General features: G+C 41.5%; 1 protein-coding gene across 1 annotated transcript; it reads right to left on the minus strand.

Moving 5' to 3' along the window:
- Positions 1–4,272: 4,272 nt before the first annotated feature.
- zgc:92242 (uncharacterized protein LOC436899 homolog) lies at positions 4,273–13,941 on the minus strand. Its single transcript, XM_046406854.1, has 6 exons — positions 13,749–13,941; positions 10,967–11,411; positions 8,661–8,778; positions 7,897–8,014; positions 7,547–7,805; positions 4,273–6,409 (listed from the first exon to the last, which is right to left on the minus strand). The coding sequence occupies exons 2-6, from the start codon at positions 11,145–11,147 to the stop codon at positions 6,237–6,239; spliced, it is 849 nt and encodes a 282-aa protein (XP_046262810.1). The 5' UTR covers positions 11,148–11,411; positions 13,749–13,941; the 3' UTR covers positions 4,273–6,236.
- Between the last annotated feature and the right edge of the window lie 9,362 nt (positions 13,942–23,303).

Consider the following 23,303-nt stretch of genomic DNA (forward strand, 5'->3'; position numbering starts at 1 on the left):
TCTACAGGCTGGATTTCTACTACATCTGTGAACGTGTGTGTGTGTGCGCATGTTCATATTTAATTGGGTGGTTGGCCACTGTGGCTCTGCTTGGATCTTTGCGCACACGTGTGTTCATGTGTGTATGTTAGGTTGTGTGGATTATGAGTCACCTAATGGTGTGGCTCAGAGCCTTATCGCAACCACACAGACACACACACAAACACACCTACACGCCACCTTGGCAAGTCCAGAGCATGCACTCGAACACACCTAACCTGACATGCACACATAATCACAAACACCTTCTTCTCTATTAACACACTGACGTAATTTACCTTTTTATTCACAAGCATAGATCACACACACACACTCATACACACACATTATAAACAAAATACACAGCCAGCTGGACTGAAGCTTCAGGGTGGGTTTTTGCTTGTTGCCGTAACGATGGCTGATGTGATAAGACCTTCTTCCTCGGCGCCACACTCCAGGGGACCGCAGGGAAGACGTAACCATGGCAACGGCCGGCCCGAGGTGTCACGCTATAATTGGGCCACGGCTGCACTTCCTGTGTGCCTTCAGTCAGGGGGATCGCAGAGGGACTGTGTGTGTATGTGTGTGTATGTGTGTGCATGCATCTGTGGGGGTGTGGGGGTTGTGTATGTGTGTGCGTGTGTGTGTGTGTGTGTGCACAGGCAGGGAGAGAGAGGGAGAGAGAGAAAGCTCAGCACGCCAGCCAACGCAGGACACTGCCAACTCATGGAGAAAAGCAGTGAGCTCCAACATCATGCTAGTGCAATGCTCCCACTGAATGAGAAACACACAGTCTTTTAGTTAAAGTCCACAGTCTAGTGTTTCTTCATCTCCCACACAAAGGGGGAATTTCAAATTCTTGGATCTGCAGCTTCACTCCCCCCTCTCTCTTCGGTGCCTTTCTAGTGATTTGGAGCTTAATCCCCCCTCCCTGTTCCCGTCACGCATGCACACACACACACACACACACACACACCGGAAATCTGTGTCACCCGCTGCCCAGCAGGTCCAGTGACTCCCTGAACGCCTGCAGTCTGGCTCCACTGGCCTGCAAGATGGCAGGAGAGAAAGGGAGGAGGAGGAAGGGGGTGGGGGGCAGGCGAAGGGATTGAACGGAGGACAGAGCAGAGGAGGAGGGGGCAGGGTTGAGGGAGAGAAAGAGAGAGAGAGAGATTGAGTGTGTGTTGGGGGAGGGGGAGGAGGGGGTGGGGGTGGAAAGCGGATCTAGGGAGAGGGTGAAGGGGGGAGATGTGGTGAAGGGCAGAGAGGGAGAAGTGAGGAGAGGGGGTGTAAAGGGGGTGAGAGAGAGTGGGTGAAACTGGGAGAGATGAAAAGCAGGCCACAGGGGGAGAGAAAAGAAAAAGAGAGGGAGAGAGATGCAGGGAGGAGGACAGGGAGATGGACAGCAGGGAATGAAGATAACGTGGGCCAAACAAAGAGAGTAGGAGAGATGAGTGTGAGATCTGAGAGCGAGCGGAGTGATGGAGGCCGTATTAAATGCAGCGAGACAGAGACGCAGGGAGACTGGGGTTAATGACGGATGCATTGTCCAGATAGCGGGTGTGTGCCGTCACAGACCCCCATGGAGCTTACATATGTTAGCACCAGCAGCCCTGCCCACTCTGGAGAAAAACTCCTCTCACGCACACTGCAGTGGAGCGACCTGACAACCCAAAGCAACCTGCACTGGAGCTGGGCGGACCCTCACTCACGAGCCAGACCTTTGAAATTTTGGCCACCGCGTCTGCTCGGAGACACTGTGTCTCATTGTGAGGTTTTCCTCTCCCATTGGCTGTATCCCCAGTGTTAGAAAATGTTTAACAGCTTTGCAGAAACAGCATCTTTCTGGGATTGCTCCTCATTACGCCTCTGTTATCCATTTGTGTTCACTTTCATACACATGGAAAACATGTTAGTCCCAAACAGAGACAAGATGTCTTTTCACATCATTGAGAAAACTCCAGCTCATCTGCCCTCAGGTTATATTTTGGTGACTCTGGGGTCAAAGGGGGCTCTTGACCTTTGACCCCTTAAAGCTGTTAAAGGTGGAATCAGAATAGACCAGTTTCTATAAACAGCACCACTTCTGCTTTGGTCTAATATTACCTGCGAAGCACAAACTCTATAAAACAGCATTCAAAATAAACACGTAACTTAGGCCAACATATTTCAGTCCTTGTGACTTTTCAGGGGTTGCTTTCAGTTTAAACTCAAACCTCCAAAACATTCTGCCATTTTGATACTCAGATGTTTTCCTGTGTTGTTCGTTTTGGAAGTAATGTGTACACAAAATTCTGTTAATCTTTAGCTTTGCTGCTGATTTCAAAAAGACGTGGTGGTTCCAGAAAGTTAGGCAAAGCCTGGTGATGAAAAGTGCCTGCAGTGATATTTCATCATGGCTTCTTTTCGCACCACCTCATGATGTATAATGGATTGTTGCCGCTGAGTATTTGAATTTGCGTGAATCCCATGTTTTCTTTAGTCAAAGCAGCATATCATGACCGGAGGTCTAATGTCGGTCACATGATGACTTTTATGGCACAGCCTAATTCATTAATATTGAGCTGAAGCAGTGATAAACTAATCACTTAAGACATGTCCCACAACACAATTTGCTTCATAATCTCTAAAACATTGAAAAAAGCAGCTGGGATGTCAAAGTATACTGATTCATAACGCAGGCTACTGAGAAAAGATTTAATATATTGTTTAGACGAGTGCAAAACTGTATAGTTTTAAGTGAACATGATTGAGAGACTGCAGCTGACCTGGCGACTCTCTGAGGCTGTACTGCTTTGAACAACATGCTAACGTCAGTGTGCTAAGCACTTGCTTAGCATGTTCACCATTTTAGCATGCTAATGCTGCAAATTAACACTAAACACAAAGTTCAGCTCAGGCTGGTGACTATGGCATAAGTTTTGCAGGTAAAATAATAAAATTATAAACAGTATCCACAAAATGTATTATCATCAAATCAGTTAAAAAATATTGCTACATTTATTTTTCTTAGTGTTTTTGGGGGCTTTGAAGGGAAATCACCAATTTCACGCATAAAAGACAATTTATGAGTCATGAGTTTTGAGCCCCTGAAAACATCTGCATGTCCTCTGTGTCTCTGCCTCGATGTCAAGTCACAGGAAATAACCCTGAATCAAGAGTCAGTACATTTTTAACAGAGGACTTGCATTAGAGACTGATTGTAGAGATTGTAAAATGTGACAGCAAGGATTTTTAAAGACAGGCTAAAGACATGGCCTGTTGAAACAATACCATTTACTGCATTCTGGGAAATGTATGATTTTGTGTTTTTGACCCACTCTAAGGACATTAAATCAGGATATCTTGGTATTTATTTTGATCACAAAGTAGGATGTCTAATGATTATAATGGTTATTGATGATTAAACACTGTACACTTGACAGCCAAATACACCAACACTGAGGTTTCAAATTAGAAAACCGTTGTCCTTTAGTGGCAAACCTTAAGATACCACTGCTAAGGTTTTACCATACTTGGTGTACGGATCTGTTAACTGACTCATTGTATCTCCCCACAATGACGGCATTCACAAAATGATTTATGTTTTATTGGCCTCAGACATGCAGTATCTGATCCTGGTTGTTATAATCTTTGAAGTTTTTAAAGAACAAAACTTAAGTGTTTTTTGTGTCCTGATTTCACCTTTCAGCCTCGACAGAAAATAAACAGCAGCACTTGAACACAGCAACAACAAGCACCTTCTTATGGGACAAAGATGACTGGACTCCTACAATGCTTTGCTGAGAAACCTAACACTATCCTACTATATATAGCGAAGCTTTTCACACTGTGCATGACTGCTCGTGTCAAGTCACATGATTCGAGATATATGGGTGGACAGACACATGGAAACACACGCAGACGCACATACACAGAGACAGAGGGTGTGGAGGCAGTCCCGGGAATAAGAAGAAGAACTTTATTGAGTTGGCTCTGACGTGTTGCTTCCCGTGACCTGACTCCCATTTGCTCCGTCTCCCCAAGCGTCTCGCCCTCGCCCAGTCTAAACCACATGCTAATCAGCTTTCTGTGCTCTCTGTTTGATCTGTGATGGGCTGTTTTCTGATGCATCCCGCTGAATAGATAATCATTGTGTAAGTGACCACCACCACCACCAACAACTTCAGTATGTCCTCAACCTATCAGTAACCTCCATCTGAATACATATGAACAACCACAACTGTGTTCGAGGAAATGAAAAACAAGATCAAGTCAGTCTTTAGTTGAATTCATTTGTTCTGTTTCACACAACGAAATACTTAGAGGATAAAACAAAAAAGTGTCAGCAGGGGCAGAGTTTTAGTAGACAATCGTTGACTAAGTAAGGTGAATATGTGACCCAATAGTTAAGCAGTAACTGCAGTTCAAACATTAAAAATGAAGTACTGTCAGACCCCTCATGTTAATACATTTTTACAAGAATGACTTCTTGCAGCTTCCAACATCAGAGCCACAGTGCAGTGTGTAAGTATTTGTCCCAGGGACCCCATTTTTCTTTATTTCAGGTCAGTAGTCTAGGACACTTGAAACAAAATAAAACAATAACCATGAGGTTAAAGTGCTGACTCGCTTTAGCAGCGTGTGAGGGTGTTCAGATCCTTGTTGGTGGACCAACACTAGAGCTCTTTTTATACACAGTCCCTCCACTTTCATGACTATGCAGGTCAGCCACCGTAAACATAGCAGGTTTTAAGGGCCAAACAGTGACCGTCACCTGACCACACCATGTCATCTGTTCTCAGTTCAACTGATCACGTGTTTCAGCAGGTTAAAACTTGATAGATGGCAAAAGGGGTCAAAATGAGCAAGAAGTGGAGATGCTAACAATGGAAGTGTTTGTGAATGTCTGTGTTGTAGACTTCAGGCTCTGACTGAACAGAAATGATTTGCAACCAAACATTAAAGATAACATCTGACAAAGTCACATATTTTGATATCAGCTGTATCAGCTGTCCTGGAAATGGTTTAGCTGTTATCAGGTGACCTAAGAGTGGATTGTCAGTCACATGAAAGCAGTTGTGAGAGCTGGCTGACAGCACTGGATTAAAGTGGACCTTGTGGCCAGAATTCTTTGGCAAATTGCTCTTTCCAAGGTCAAGAATTAATCTTCAAGGTCAATTAAATAACTATTAACTAACTGATGAACAACTGCTAACCATGTTAAAGTTCATCTGTAGACTAAGAGACTACTGACAGCTCTGTGGGTCTGCACTGGAACTCTACATTCCAGCTAAATACTAATACTGCACTGTGGATGTTGTATCCCCCACAGTTTTTCTAAATCATAGTTGTGACACCATTATAGTAAGGAAGTAAGTAATAAGGAAACAATATCTCACAAAATTTCAAGAGCAGAGCACAAAAAGTGCTCTGGATAAGCTAGTCCGTGCTCATCCTTGAAGGTGCGTATTCACACACAGGTGATTGCATTGTAAAATGTAAAACCAGCCATAAGATTAAAGCACTAGACCGAGAGACTCTGTTTATCATTTACCATAGAATCAGTCCTTTTATTTTATCCCCAGAACCCCTGCACCAATCACCCCTTGCTGTCATTGTTGCTGATATGCTGGAGTCAACGCTACAACAGTGCAATGACATGTAACATTACATTTAAAACAGTTTAAACAATTTGAACAGTGCAAGACTTGAATATGATTTTTACCAAATAAAAGTTCCAGTGAGTGAACACTTTTGCTTGTGACACCTGAATAAATTTAAGGAAAGGAAAAAACTTCATTAACGCTCACTGAACTAGCGAGCCACAGGGTTCTTTTCACCTATAGTCAAAAGTGTGTGTCTCTCTGGACATTTCTCTGTCTCTCTGCATCTGCCTGTCAATCACAGACAATACATGAGAGCATTTGAAGTCAGTAACATCAAAGCTGCTTCATTTTATCATTCAGGTTGACTTCAGTTGCAAAGCTTTAAAGTCTTTCTCTCAGTCCACCCTCAGACTCTTCTCTGTCTGTCAGTTGGTCCTTGAATCGAGGCCTAACAAAATGTGTCTTAGCTCACTGCTCAGTTCAAGTACCTGAGCGGTTCACATGTGTGCGTCCTCAGTCTGGTCCATCAGTGTCACTCTGAGCCATTATTTTCTGCACAAGGCTCAGTACTCTTAGTGCAGTTTGCTTCTTTGATGTAAAGTACTGTCGTGTGGCAGGCTGGACACACTCTCAATCCTTGTGGATCAAAGGTGTGCTCCTTTTCTGTAGGTGAGCCGGTTTGGCAGGTATAGCAGGTTTGGTGCAGGCAGGTGGTGTGCTGCAAGGATCATCTGTAAATACCTTCCTGAGCTGCGCCACGCGGCCTCCATGTTTGGAATTTTTATCTTCCCAACACGCAATGTCTGAGAAGAGAAGAAAGGAATGGAGTGAATTCATAAAATCAGACCAATGTCCATGTCACCACTAGAACGTTCAGACCCTCTGAGCTCCTAAGAGTTTGGTCCATCGGCTACTGAATGACACCATGTGATTTGTTCAGTGAAATAAATTACCAGAGGTATACAAACAGCACAAGCCATGTTTTTATGCATCTTATTTTTTCTCCTATTTTTATCAAGTGGATTTTGTTTTCAGTCTTGTTTTCCCTGTCTTTTATTTTGTTTAGTATGTGTATTTTTTATGTGAAACGCTTGCTGCAACTTGTAACTTCTTTGTTTTAAAGCACTTTGAGCTGCTTCTTGTGTGAAAGATGCTAGTCTTAATAAAAAAGACTAATCAAGGTTATTGGTATTATCATTATTATACTCATTACCTTAGCCTACCTCAGGACAGTTTTGTTCAGAACATGTGTTACTTCCAAGACAACTTAAGACAACTCTGCTGCACTCTCAGAAACTAGCAAAATCGCCTTCTGTGTTTCACACATTCTCCTTCCTTGTCAGAACCTGTTGTCCACATCAACCACAATGCTACTTGACCGATCTCAACTTGATCAGTCTCAGATTCAGTTGTCAGGCGAAAAACAGAATCACTTTTCAATGCACTAAGTTTATTTAATCTTTCAGTTTATCTGAAAAGGAGGATTTTTCTGCTAGTTAACACTTAAAACACTACATCTTTTTGACAGCTGTAGTTATTACTTACATGGGGGATTAAAATTTAACACGAGTCAGTTTATAAAATTGCCTTATCCAGCAACAACATTAAAGGCAGTTTACATGGGAATGCATTAGTGATAATGATCCCATAATAAAATACAAATTATAACACCATGACAGGAACTATTCTGCGTAAAGACTACATTCACTATTGATAGTGTATGTAGTATTTTGCATCTTTCATTTTAGTTGTTTTATGCTTTATTTAGTATAGAGTAGATTCTGTTTTTTAAAGTAACTTATTTGTAAACGTGTGTCCTTTTTTGAAAATCATGACTTACACCAATTGGGTATATTTGCAGTGTGGCAGTATTTCAGCATTTATGTATACCTAATTAGAATCGGCAAATGAGCTAAAAACACACAAATCAGGTTTCTCACCATGTCCTTCCTCCGCTATTGTTTTGTCACCTCTGACTTGTGGGACGGTCCTCTCTGTGTTTGACAAGGCTTTGAGTGGCGGCTGGTTGTCATGGCTACTAAAATGGGGCCTGTAGAGAAGAGACCAGTCGCTGTGGTTGTCCAAGCTGCTGCCTGATTCACTGTCGCTGTCCTCTGCCGGGTCCTTTGGGTCGTCATCGGCACTGCAGGAGTCCATGTCATCCTCAGACGACTGGACGATTGGTGAAGGTGGGTCATCCTGTGTGTAAGAGGGACACAATTTGATGGTCATATTTGATCACTGACACACTGTTAATCTTCAAAGCCCACATACAAACATATGAACTCACGCTAACGTCTGTAAGGGACAGCTGGATTTCTTCTGTTTCTTTAAAGCTGAGCTGCTGAGGCTCTCTTCCTGGCAGCAGGTTCTCTGTCTGGATGCCATTCATATTATCACTGCAGACTCTGTAAAACAAAGACATCAATTTTAGTCCCACAGACAGACGTCCCAACCTTTGAATCAATTCTCCAGTTAGTCATTTGCCAAATAACCTCAGTAATCCAGTTGGGGCAAGGAGACGGCTGTCTGACTGAAACTCTTAACTTCACTGTTCATCTTATCAAAGTCAATCAGTGTTGTGTCATTTGTTGAAGAGACTGAAGGCTTTGTTGAGGTGGCAGAAACCCATGCGGATGTTCACTGCTGGATGTGTTACTGACGAGGTGCAACTACCTCAAAATGTTTATCATGTCTTTGATTTGTTTGGTTTGGCCTGTGTAAAACATTAAATGTAGGAGATGGGTTGTTGCTTCTACCAAATTCATTCAGAAAAAATAAAAAAATAGATTAAATGAAACCACATGGTACATGGTAGTGGTAATGTATTTATATGTTTCACTCTTTGTCAAACAAGTAGTAGTTATTCATCTTACATTACATTAATACAGTCTTCAGCTGCACATTGCTGTCTTCAACCTACTGCTGTGATACTGTGTACTAAGTGACTCTGTGTTACTTCTAAAGCAACAGCCAGAAATAGGCGCCAAAATCAGTCAATCTGTCATACCAGGTGAAATGTTTAAAGGAGTTCTTTATGTTTTCTGTGTCTACCTGTTGTTCATGAGGTTCTGAAGGAGTCTGGAAGACCTGAACTCGTCCACCTCTCCGATCACGCTGACTCTCACATCTCCGTCTCGACCGAGCAGCCAACTCACGTGTTTACTGAAAGCTAGAGGAGAAAGAAGAGATAAGAGAAAAGCAAAATTGGTAAGCTTACAGCAGATATATTTTCATGTCTCAGCAAGACTCTGATAAAGTCAGTCAACTCATAAAATGTTATTCTGGCTTTTATCCAGAAGGTGGTGCTGTCCTATAAGTAAAGAGCCTAGAAGACTTCACACAGCAGCTGCACGACTTTATTGTTATCATTATTGATAAACCTGTGGGATCGTTGCAAAAGGAAAACAGTAAACATTAGTGACTCCACTCCTGTCTTTGAGCAGTGGGGACAACATGAAACTGACTCCCACTAATGTCTGAATTGGAAACATGTGATTTGTTTAGTTTTATTACATGCTGCATTGGCTGAAATGAGAGGCAAAATTCTTCCATTCATTTTAATTTTATGAACAATTATATCAATAACAATGTCAACATATGTGTTCAATATCTATAATGAATTATAAATAAACAATAAAGCAGTTGTGATGGATTACATATTGTTTTGTGAGCTAATCTTTATGTCATAATACACAGAAATAAATTCCAAACACAACACACTTTTATTCCATAATGTTTACACCCTGGAAACTTGTGTATTTTTAGCTATCACCTCATCATGACACAGACGCCAGAAATAAACCCCACTCCTCAATCTGTGATGGCAGGTGTTTTCCATGACTAGACAGTCACTGATAAAGGTGAAACACCTGCCATGACATCACAGACTGGGGCGTGGCTTTAAAGATTCCAGCTGTACAGCAGTAGTTTTCAGCCAAGTGCAAATCAGCTCTTTAAAAGCTACAGTAGGGTCAATGAACAGATATTGTAGGAAACAATCACCCACTAACAGCGAACTGACAACACAGAAAGCAGCAAACAAAGGTAGCTCTGTTTCATATGTTAGGGAATGACTTGTGTTTGCGTACAGTCACCCAGTACATAAAGGGACACTGTGCACATATCTCAGTCTGATGTCACCTGCCCAAAGACTGTCTCCAGTGTAAGTCCTGCCTGTGCAACACACCTTCATGTTCACCTCACTGAGTTATAACTGTGATTACCAGATTTTTCCACTACAGAACTGAGCCATTTGTTTTTTTACTACCACACCCACAGACAGAGCAGATATGCAGCACATAATAATAATTACTCACAGCTCAATAACTGTGTATTTAGGTGATATTTATCTGTCTGCATGCACACGTAATGATTGTCTTTCCCAGCAGCAGTGCAGTGAACAAAGCATGAAAGAGGCCTGACTGGGCTGTATGTTGTGCAACGCAAACACTAGACAACACACACTAGGTCACCTCTCAGGTGACATGGCAGAGATTGGGTAAGCAGAGATGGTAACTTAATATGTGTTTTAAAGTGAGGCAAACCAGAGTCTGTTCAATCTTATTCAGCTTTCAGCCAGTAGAACAATTTGACTGGTGGTGAGAGAGGCTGTCAGTCACACACACACACACACACACACACAATCTCATTGTGTAGTAGAACCAGTGGAGGTAACAGGGTGACTCAGATAAACGTTGTAAATGGCCGAAGTGTGGGTGAAATGAGTAAGACACTGGTGGCCAGACAGAGAAATGAAAAGATTACTTTGGGTGTAATTAAACACATTAATCAGATTGGTAACCTGAGAGGGTGTTACTACACAGCTGGTGTATCGTGTGCACTCGAGAGTTTAGAAGATTTGTACAATGTACATTTTTTAAAAAATGAAATCTTAAATATATGCAGTAAACTATGACAATAAAACTAATTTTGTAATAGTAAATGTATGTTTTCAGGTCTGAAAATGGCATTCAGCGACAGAATTTTTTCCTAATTGTAGTAATGACAATTAACTACAGCTTAAAAATGTGTGTGGTCATTGTAAACTAAACATAATACAATTTCCCCCTGTCACACACCACCATCTCCAGAAGAAATGTCATCAACCAAAATCTGAGGGGATTATCTATCTATCTATCTATCTATTGATAGAACTAGCTTTTCCCCATTTTCATTCTTTATGCTAAAGCTAAGATAAACATATTTTATGTACTTAAATACTTTTATGTATTTTTTAACCTCATTTCAAAGTAAAGGTCCCAATTTCCAGAAACGTTCCTGCTACAAAGCTTTCTGCGTTAATTGGGCTCCTTTGCTTTACGGGAAATCAACACAACAAAACCAGTGCTGTACTCTACCTTTCCTTTGCTGGGTCTCGTTGCTGTCTCTTCCTTCCCTCTCTTCCCTCTCCTCTCGTTCTTTCCAGCGGCGTACCTGCTCCTCTCTCATCTTAAAGAAGAGTATCCTCTTCTGCTCCTCGCTGAGGGCCTCCAGCACCTCAGGATCCACCCACATGTCCTCAAGGATTTTAGCCAGCATCTTGCCTCTTCCTCCCGGTGCCTGAGACGGCCGTCAGCCCTTCTGTCTCTCTGTCCGGTGGGTCGTGTTTCAGTGGTGGGGTATGATCGCTCCTTCTTCCTGCTCCAGAGTCAGGTTCCCTGTTCTTTGAAGGATGTGGGATCAGGTGCAGTCCGAAGATCACTGTAGGGTCCTTTGTCGAGTGCTCTTCCTCAGTGTGGCTGGAGTGCGTTGGGCTTTCTGGGGTTGGAGGAACTGGATGTCCTGATAAACTGAGCTCTGATGCTGTTGTGGTTTTTACAGAGAGGGAGAGAGAGTGAGAGAGATTACATCTACTGTATTGTTTTGTTCCTCTCCATTCAGTCCTGTTCTGGCTGGCAGAACACAATAGGCCCAAAGCAAATACACCATAATGCCAAATGTAGAGTGTGTGTTGATGTGTGTGCAGTGTGCATGCAGTGTTTACTCTGCATACAGTGAGCAGCAAAAATGCCACTGTGCTTTCAAACACTGGCAGGCAAATAGGGGCAGATTCGGTATGTCAACACACACACACACACACACACACACACACACACAGGGCGTTAATGACTACATGCTATCTCAGGGTAACAGAAACTGATAGAGGGCAAAAGCCAGCTGCACTTGACTTGAATTCATGCATTGACCATCTTTACCTCCCTCCCACTCTCTCTCTCTCTCACACACACACACAATCCAACTGTTTTTAGTACCTTATCAACACACGTGACATAGATAAGCATCAACAGCCTGCCCCGGTTACTTATAACTCATTCAGGATGTCCTCAACAGAAAAAAAACAACCTTCACCATAAACTGTGTGTAAACAAAAGCAGTCACACCCCATAAACACTTTTGAAAGATGTGAAGCAGCTAGTCAGCCAATAGGGTGTGCATCTGCGATAACAGTTCACCAATCGGGACTTGAGGGCGGTCAGATATCACAGTAAAGCCACAGACGCTGCCAGTAGTGAAATATCAGCTTTGAAGTTAGTCTTTCAGGTGTGGTTGATATCCAGCCATGGAATAAACTGGAGTCAAATAATTCTATGGTTTCAGCTGAACTGAGGAGCAAAACAATTATTTCACAGCTGATGCTGGGCTAAATACAAAACTGTAAAAATTTGAAAAAGAAAAATAGCTGATTTTTAAATCCTATGTGCTACTGTGAGACAAACATGATTTCCTTCTTAATTTTATATAGGAAAGTTTGATGTTCAGGAAAATAAAACAGGGGAAATAAAAGGCTTTCTTTGCTGAATTAGATGAGGATATTGATGCCATTTTCATGTCTGTTCACTTGAGGCTAATTGTGAAGCTGGACTGTGCAAATAAAGGTGACTTGTCATGGCTGCATTGCCTGACCAGCTCACAGAAAACTAGTATCACATGTTTTCTTGTTAGTTTAATTCATATTTATGTATAAAATTTATAAATTGTATCTTGTCTGTTTTCAGCCTTTATGCTAAGATAAGCTAAGTGAAGCTAAGCTAACTGTCTCCTGGCTGTAATGTCATATTTATCAGACGTGAGAGCAGCATCTGTCTTCTCTAACTCTTGGCATTAAACCAATTTTTGTTCCAAAAATGTTGAACTGTTGCTTTAAGAGTTGAAAATAATAGTCATCTTGCTTTAAATACATATGATAAGGATACATAAAATGAATTATGTATTAAAAAGGTGGCAGCTTATAAATCTGAACTAGGCAGCATGTTCTTGGTTCAGTGTTTCTAATCTTCTTATTTAAGTAATAATTGAGCCAAACTCTAAGCTGAGCGTAGTTCAGTTCATTTATTTTAACTCTATAAAAAGTGTAATTTAGTCAACACCATTAGTCTTAGAACTAACACCCCTTCATTCATTAATCTGTGCAGCATTTCTCAAGTCTCTTTCAGTAGTTTTCCTGGGTCCATATGAGTGTCTGTTGTCTACAGATTGATGGTGGCGGGTGGGTTTTTTAATTCATTGAGCAGGGGCTGTGAAGCCCTTTAACACTGTTTAAAAGCAATTCAAATTAAATGATCCTAACTTGAAGATTTACCACCAAAGCAGCCCACTCACCCACACAACTGTGAGAAGTCTTAAACCTGCCTAACAGCCAATTAACTGTGCATTTGATCCCAGACATGACAGCACAAAAGAAATATTCAAATCAAGACAGAAACACGCTACAGCTCACACAGACACCTCAGATGAAATGTATGTTGTATGAAATCACACAAGGACAGGATGAGAATATAACGGATCAACATCTTTACGTTCAACTCTGTTATTCAAATATAAAACAACATGCGGGTCTGGCTCTGTGCCAACATGCTAATAGCTCCAGGATTTGCTTCTGTCTATACTCACAAGCAGAGAAAAGAGAGAAAGGCAGGGAGAGGAGAGCGAAGTGTGTGCATGGCATACTGAGAGAAAAGTTTGAAAAGTCTCTCAGTCTGAGAAAACACTGGCCACATTTCACAGTAACAGAGGAGAGTGAATGATAAATGAACTTAGGCTGCAGAATGGCAATCACAACAAAGACAGAGAAAGAAAGAAAGAAAGAAAGAAAGAAAGAAAGAAAGAAAGAGGAGCACGGAGGAGGGAAAGTGGACTTACTCAGTGGTTACCAGCCAGTAGCATCTCCCAGTGCTGCTCGGAGTTTCAGGTCCTCTGTGAGTGTGGTATGACGCGACTGTGTGCGTAAAAGTGTGCCTTTGTGTGTGTGTGGGATCAGGTCAGTCGTCAGCAGGAGTGGTATGCAAGCTCAGCCCTGCTCTGCTGTATTTGTACTGAATAGGAGTGGGATGGACTGACATCACTGCATTCATCTTTTCCTCTCCTCCTTCCTCCTCCTCCTCCTCCTCCTCCCTTCCCCTCTGTTCTTCGCTTGACTTTTCAGATTTACCTTCCTATGGTGCTACAAAGAAATAAAATCACAGCATTTGATTTGAGCTGTCACCCTCTCCATAGCTGTGTTTACCGCAGTTAATTCTTTCTCTTCCACCGGGAAGTCCGGCTGGCTTTGTATGGACCTGTTAATCACAACATCACATGTACAGGAAGGAATCAAGATATTTATACCAGTGTTTTCCGGCAACAGGTTGTTATCACACTTCTAAGTTGGCATCAGTCATTGTTTTGTGCTGTGATGCAGTGCCAAATCAGAATCAGTCCATTTGGTGGGTGCAAATGTCTGTCATGTGCCTCTGAGTAAGTAGATGACCAAGCTATCTCCTGATTTTTACTGACCCGTCAGAGCTGTATGGGTGCGACCAGCTGGGAGTGTTTACAGTAAATGAAATCTTGTTGTAAATATTAGCTGCTTCTGCTTCATTTGCATTGTGTTTTCTTTTGGCTCAGTTGGTATTTGATGTTTGCAGTACACATGACAGTTGAAAGCAGCAAGATTGCATATCTTCTGCTCATCAACCAGCTGATAAATTGACAGTTACAGGATAATGGTAAATGACAAAGAAGCACTGTAGGAGTATTACAAAAATACTTGACATTTGGACAAGCTTTATGTTGGTCTTTAGGTTACACCTTTTTCCCTTTATCATCAGAACCAAAATAGACAATGTTTCTTGAGCAAACTTCATGGTAACTGATTTGTAATTTATGGACCGGTGAAAGAGAGCATTACTGAGTTATGAGGTCAGCAAACTCAGTGAGTTAACATTAGCAAACCTCAGCCAACATAAGCTAGGTTAAAACATATTTAATTTAGCCTGCAATGTATTTATTGACTGTGATTTGAATCTAAAAGTGAAAAGGTTGAGTCATGACTTTATTCCTGTGTTAAGTGATAGACATCTGCACAAGCTTTGTGTTATGTATTAGCGCCATTGTCTCATCAAAATTCATTCATTTTGGTTTGTTTCAGCTGGATTGAAAACTTCATCAGCTCAGTGAGATTCACCCAAAACTTCCACCACACTCAGCATTACGCAAAATGAAACCACAGCTCTCATGGGTCAATAGAATTGTGCCTCCAGCAAAACCAGTGTTTCAGTGAAACTAGAGACTGTGTTTGTCTCTCAGCTTGTCACTGGTATCAGGACAGAGAGCTCAAGGTCTACACACAAACAAACACATGCGTTTTCAAAGCTTTCCTCTGCTGTTTTTGTTAGCACCTGTATTTACTTTTTTGAGTCAATTACCATTTCTTTTAAATCATGACTAAAATACAAAATTAGATAACCATCCAATAAGAAAACCTCAATTTATTTTTACTTCTAAACCCAAATCTGAACCTGAATGTAATGTCCATCTCACTAGCCCCAGTTCTGACCATAGCCCTTGACCTTACCAGGAGTAACATTTACAGAAAGTTGGTCAAAGTGAGTCTCCACTTCCTCTTTTCCTTTAGCATGCATAAATAAGCAAACACACAATCTCTTTTCCTCATCTTTCCCTCTAGGTTTGAGGTGTGGTCTGTCATAGGAAAACAAAGCAGTGACCTAGGTCAGAAGACCTGAAGGTGAAGCATAAACACATTCATGTAGTCCCAGCATGCAAACGTGGCAAGTAACCAAGTATTCACTCAAGTTCTGTGCTACACTACAATTTAGAAGTACTCATACTTACCTAATTTTATTTCTACGTCAGGACATATGCAGGGACATATTGTTCTTTTTACTTCATTACATTTAAGCGGTAACTTAAAAATGGACTGTGAGACAGTGAATTATTCCACCCATCAGTATAAAAAATTAATATGATCAGCTCCATTGCAACCAGAAACAACATTAATATATTTCTTATATCACATTACATCAGTAATTATTATAATATATATTAATGTAATAACTAAAGAGCCCTTTTGGTTGCAGTGTGGGTACTTTTACTTTAATACTTAAAGTACATTTTGATGACTATGCTTTGACTTAACTAAGATAGATTTTAAATGCAGAACATAGTATTCTTGAACTGTGGCATCAGTACCTTTACTTAAGTATTAAGATCTCTGTCTTAATACATGTGCTGGTTATGTACCTGCTCAATGTGGTTATTGTTTCCTCTACTCTGACCTCAGGCCACACCTTTAAACTGGTGCTGTCAACAGGAATGATCAAGAACCAGGAAACAGTTTTCCTACAGGGAACAAGTTATTTATCCTTGTCTGACAGCTTCTTACCATCATATTTCCCTCACGTGGCACACCTTGGGAAAGTCCCAAGACTTATCAACACATGCACGTGGAGACGATTAGACCTGCGGTCACATTCAAATGGTAATTATACTGGTACAGCACCCTCTGCTGGAAATAGGAAGAATAGCAAGTCAGTCAGTTTTAAATGGGTAAAACCAGATTGTGCATCACACATTAGATGTTTGTTGCCATGTTACAAAGGAAAGCAGCAACATGTATATGTTCTCAGTAATTTTGAACCGTCTATATTCTTATAAAGGTCCTGTAACAAATTTGCTTTGTGAACAAAAGTATAGCCTGGCTAAAAGAATGGCTCTCTAAATGAAATGTATTATTGTATAGCACAATTAGTGCTCTTTAACTGTCATATTTTCCTCTTTGTTACATTTGCTGGTTGTTGTGCTGCATGATGATAATTTGTTTCTGGGGTAAGAATGGTTGAAGTTAAGCTGTTTGAGCCCACAGCAGGTTAAAGCAGCCTTGCTTATAAATCTATTATAAGCAACATTCACCAAAAATTCACAGTCAACAACATTTTCCACCTTTGGCCTCAGACACTGAACATGCATCAAAAGACAGAAATTAAATGGAGGCATCCACCAAGCCTCTGTTCTCTGCTGACCAGATCTGCTCAATCCATCTTGTTTCAGTATATATGCTGGTTACAACACAATACAAAGGTTATAATTACCGAATGTCTCTAGTGACACCAACTGCACTTTTCTCTTTTAACCACAAAATTCTGCTTCCCATCGTGCTTTCAGGGGTCTTATTCAACAACACGGTCAGGCAGGTTTTCCATTCCAAAATTATTGGTATTCTAACATGTTCTCCTCTTAACCGCTCCATGTTTAATGCATGGACCCCAATGACATGGAGCCAGCTGTGTGAGGAGGATGAATTTACATGAGAGATGTATGTGGTTAAACAGACTGCATAGAAAGTATTTGTCCAACAAGCACACAGGACGTAATGTAAGTGATAATCTGTATTTCATGTATGTTTTTTTTAAAAAAAGAGCCTATCAAGTTTTTTCTTTTCTTTATTTTATACCAAAAATGTTTTGGGTTGTTTTCTTCGTGTTGTTTTGTTTTGTTTTTTGTTATCTGAATCAAATAATGGTCCTGTCTAACTCTTCATGAAATAACTAAAAACCAAAACCAAAATTGGGCTGTTAAGGCCATGTACTTTCATTTCATTTACTTTATTTGAAATGGAGTATTTTTCCATTGCTGTAATGGGATGTTTAGTCAGTTAAAGAAACTGAATACTTCTTCCATCCCTAACCACAAGCTGAAAGATATTTAAAAGCTCCATAGAGCTGAGAGGAATTGTAAAGTTAGGCAGGAGTTCTCTGTGGGTTCATTACTGTGAACGAGCCCCTATCATTTGGTCTATCATTCATTTAAAAATAATGATTAGTGCAGCTTTAATTTACAGACATTTTATGTTCTTGATACAATATTTAGGAAAATACTGGATATCCTGTGAAGCAAATGCACTGATATAAAATGGAAAAGCCCTAAGTAGCAGTTAGAATGCAATACCAGCCTAAAGCTAGCTTGTTGGCTGTGGCAGCGCCCAACAGACTCAAAGAGAAACAGAAAGCAGAAAGTGTCACCTTTAAATAGCAGCTGGGACCATGTTTCTGGGATTAAAAGTGACAAGGAAACACTAGTGAATTTCATTTTGACACTCAAAGAAGCACAACATTGATAGTGTTTATAAGCTGCAGTCATTTTGACTGACACCAGTTGGACTTGTGAGCACTCTGGAGCCAGATGAAATCTAGGTGAGGCTGCACAGCTTTTTGTGTGTGTGTTGTTGTTTTTTTGTTTAACAGGTAGGAATGCTGGTTTAGCCCAGTTTACAGTGATGGTGCACTGAAAGGACGGAGAGTTTAATTGGCAACATGCATAAAAAAACTGGATAGCCTTCTGCTATGAGGTGGTTCACATGCTGTGACAGCATCATTCAGATGGTGTGGGAAAGGGAGGGAAACACCCACATGGACCACCTGTGGAACGAGACGCGTGCTCCAGAGACAGACACACTTCCATATTTTTTATACAACTTTCATATTTACAACTTGGCACACAGTGTGGTGTTGTTGCCATGGTGACCAGTCTGTCTGTTGACCTAACTGCCCAGCAGACTCATAGCTGGCACACACACAGCCACACACACACTTTAACACACATAGCACATTCTGTCGCCATGCTGGCATGGTCGGCAGTGTTTCGTCTTTCTCTCACAGTCTCTCTCTCTCTCTCTCTCTCTCACACACACACACATATGCCAACACAAATAAACAATCAATGGGTTTGTTGTTTTTAGATATGTTTGCATCTGTGTGTTTTTTCTTCAGTTCTTCATTGCCCTCAGAGCAAACACTAAGGATATACTGATAAAGACATACTTGGACTCTATCACACACACACACACACAAACACACACACACACACACACACACACACACACACACACACCTACGCTTACTTTATGTTTTCATGTCCTGTGGGGACATTATATAGACGTACATTAATTTCCTTGAGACTTACTCTAACCATTACCATAACCATTACTGTCCTCACCCTAACCTTTACCTTAACCTCAACCTCAACCTAATCTTAAACCAAGTCTTAAACCTAAAATTTAATCATTTCTTTATCAGGACTTGCATTTTGTCACCACACACACACACACACACACACTCACACGCACACACACACACACACACAGACACACACACATACACAGAGTATGTCTTGTGCTGCCAATATATTTGTGCTCAGTTTAAGGACCAGTGGTCATAGGTGGAAGTGACTGATGCTCAAATGAAGACCCTCCCCCCTCTCTATTTGTCTCCGTCACATGGAGGGATGTGTGCCATTGTAACCCGCTTTTACATGCCTGTGGATATAATGACCTAGATGAGAGCCACACACACACACACAAACACATTTCCACACACGCACAAGTGCTGACATGTCATGTCCCCCTGTGTTCGGTGGCAGTGAATGCTGATGAGGTAGTAAAGGGAATCACTGGAGTTCACCGCATAGCAGGGCAGCTGGACAATGATGTCCATACTACAGATTAAAATTGTGTATTTTCTGAATGTGTTACATTCATGTCAGAATGGAGAAAAATTAATGTTGTGTAAAAGGATAATTTTCTCCAGTTGGTCTTGTTTTTCAACAATTACCTAACTTGCACAGTTGCTCATTTTAAGAAGACATTAGCAGCCTTAACAACCCGACTGTCATCTGCTGTTAGCACTGGAGATGTAGTTTGACAGTTTGGGAAATACTCTGGGAGTTTGATGAGAAGTTTGATACTGTTCTCATGTGTTAGCACTGAGCTAAAGCCAGGACATGATTAACATTTCTGCTAAATATTTCACATTAATGGGTAAAAACAAGATTTCTGCTGCGTACTTTATTTGAACAGGGCACTGGTAAACATCTCTTATCACTACGGCAAACAAGATTTTGAAATTAATTATTCAGTTTTCTTAGAAGAAAGAACATTTTAAATGTTGTTATGTGAGGTTTGATTTGCTATTAGTGAAACCAGCTTGTAAAGAATTTGAGGCAACTCCATCTGTGTGTTGCAAATGCAAACACACACACACACACACACACACACACACACACACACACATTCATACACACAGATTAATTTAACATCAAGGGTCAGGGATGCACACGCTTTTAGAACATTCGGCTGTGAAGCCCTCTGATCAAAATCAAAGACCAACATCATGTGCGCACACATGCAGTGTCTCTTTGTGCATTGCATGTGTGCCCATGATGCCTCCTGTATGTGTGTGTGTGTGTGTGTGTGTGTGTGTGTGTGTGTGTGTACCCCAGCTGTCTCACAGAGCTCCCTGTTGTTTGGCCTGCTGTGGCAGACGGAGCCAACGCTGTACACTCTGTGGATCGATGCTCGTTTAGAGGATCTCTCTATTTAATTCCACCTCAGTCAGCAGTTCGCAGCACTGCATCCTCTTCTGTATGTGTGTGTGTGTGTGTGTGAGCATGAATATGTATCTCAGTGTGTTCACATTTGTATTTCTATCTTCATATTAAGTTGTCTGTGTGAGCATGTGCAGAGGAATGCTGCAGGAGGTCTCGGTGTGTGTGGATGCGAGGACCTATGTGTGCGCTTCTATCACACACACACACACACACAAAGAGTCTTGCAAAAGTGGCTGAAGACACACACCATCAGTCTGTCTTGCACCTCCCCCTTGCTTTCATTGCACTCACAATGTTATTACTTTCACACACCAACATCAGCACATTGATTATCTTCCCCACTACCTGCTTTCATTTAATATGCTGACACATATGCACATACACACACACACACAGATGCTCTTCATGTCAGCACTCACACACACACACACACACACACACACATGCACACAGGTAAAGGCATGCATGATGGTGCACATACATATAAATGCTCTCTGACACCACAGCCAAGCACATTAACACACATATATCAGAGGAGCCCCCCCGTCCGCACCCCAACAAACCAAAACACAAGCTGTTAGCTTTTCTCCTCACCACGTACCTCCCCCTCCCTCCCTCCCTTTGTCACATCAGGGATTTCCAGTGTTCCCAACACGTTGCCGCCATCACAGCCCTGCAGATGTCACTTAGCTGCAGACACACCTCTTCATTTCTCCATCCATCCCTCCGCCTCTCGTGGGACACGGTGGAGGGACAGAACAGGGAGCAGTGAAGTGAGTGAGGATGAGTGTGTGTGTGCGTGTGTGTCCATGTGCGCATGTGAACATGCTTGTGTGGCTGCAGAGGGGGAAGGGAGCCGGCCAGGTTAATGAATTAATAATTAGGATTGACATTACGTCTGCTGTGGGTTTCCCCCAAACTATTTCCACCACCCACACTCTCTCTCTCTCCGGTCATCTGTTCATCCTCTGAACACTCTTTGTCATCTTCAAGCCTCTGCTCCTCTCTCTCCTCTTCCATCCCCTCCCCTCCCTGTGTCTCTCCTCTCCTCACATAACCCCCTCTCTACCTGTCTCGCTTTGGGCCTCGCCTCTCTAACCTTCTCCTCCCCTTGCCTTCAAACACACACCAGGCTCCTTTGTTCTGTCCACATCCTCACTCTTGTTTCAGACATCTCTCTCTTTTTCTTAATTTCTCTCCCATTTCTCTTCTGTTCTTATCTCCTTTAAGCCACTCCCATCCTCTTGCCTTCTTCTAATGTGCTGTTGATCAGTGGAGATCACTTGATTGGAGGCTGATATTCTCATGTAGATGTATTAAAATCTGCCACCACTGTCTCTCACATGGACTGTATTCAAGATTTCTGTGAAACACTGTAAAACTTTGGCAGCAGACAATGCAGAGCCACACGTGATGTGATGTGATATGATGCTGCTGCCATGTTTCCGTTTATGACCTTGAGGAGCACCAGTAGAGGGAGTGTTGGAGGTTTTCAAGACATTGAGTATGGTTTGAACTAGTTCTTGGCTTGATTTAAATGTGCTGGTTTTATTTCTGGGACATGAATGAAAGTGAAAGAGTGGACACAGGCTAATTTATAGTTTATGTTGTCAGATAACATGAAATGCTTTTCTGTTAGCAAAATCAAGAAATTTAACATTTTGTGTTGGACCCACTGCCAATCATAGAGGGGTCAGCACAGACTCAGAACAGACATTATTTGAATTTTGACAGCGTAATGAAAGATCCACTATATAGACAAAAGTATTGAGCCACTTAACTAGTACACCAACAGGGACTTTAATGACTTTGCATTCTAAATACACAGACGGCTTTGCAGCTCTAACAGCTTCCACTCTTTTGGAAAGGCTTTCCGCAAGATTTTGGGGTGTTTTTGCCCATTCATGCAGTAGAGCATTTGTGAGGTCAGACCCTGATGTTGGACCAGAAGGTCTGGCTCACAATCTCTGTTCCAGTTCATCCCAAAGGTGTTGGATGGGGTTGAGATCAGGGCTCTGTGTGGGCCAGTCAAGTTTTTCCACACCAAACTCATCCAGCCATGTCTTTATGGAGCTTTGCTTTGTGCACTGGGACACAGTCATGCTGGAATAGAAAAGGACCTTCAACAAACTGCTGCCACAAAGTTGGAAGCATAGCATTGTGCAAAATGTCTTGGTATGCTGAAGCATTAAGATTTCTCTTCACTGAAAGTAAGGGGCCAACCCATTAAAACAGCTCCATAAAGAGGTGTGCCTTGATACTTTTGTCCATATAGTGTATTTTAAACCATGCCTTTTTTTTTTTATCACTTTCTCTCTGTCATATATATGAACATAGAAACACAAAAGAAAGTACATTCTATTAATAACAAATGAAAGTTTTCAGAAAATTTCTGCCAACACTGGAATATGTTCATCTTTGTTCTCCAGCCTACATAACTAATTGTCTTCTTTACAGTGGTTTAATTAGTGGTATTGCTCCTTAGAATAGGCTTTAATTATAGTCCCGCCACAAAAAGGAGTATTGACAACCTCCTCCAGAATGACTAGCACATTTTAGAAAAGAGGAGCTATCCTGGACAACAGCAGCTGTCTATCTTTTAATCCCAGAACACCACATCACAGGTATATATCTCATTGAGCACCATCTAACAATCTAAGCAGGCTATTGACTGTTTCATGGGTCATGTTTTCCGTTTGCAGACATCAAATTCCTATCAAAACCAAACCACAGCATGACCAATGCTACATCCGGATGACAGCTGCAGGACTTTAGACCTTGGACAGCATTATTTGACTGTCTGTAAATCATCTGCATGAACTGGTCAATTCCTGAACTCCTCTCCAACAACATTTGTTCCCAATGTTAGTACGTGGTGAGATAAATAAATTTGTAGTTGAATAATCTATCCTTCTGAGGACATCCCAGACTCCTCCCAGTGTGCTTTAGACATCCCTGGACCTCAGTCAGGGAACCTCTTGACACTCTGCATCCAGTTCCAAGTTAAAGCATGTTTGATTTAATGATACTTTAACA

The sequence above is a fragment of the Scatophagus argus genome, chromosome 12, assembly GCF_020382885.2.
Source record: "Scatophagus argus isolate fScaArg1 chromosome 12, fScaArg1.pri, whole genome shotgun sequence".
Lineage (NCBI taxonomy): Eukaryota > Metazoa > Chordata > Actinopteri > Scatophagidae > Scatophagus > Scatophagus argus.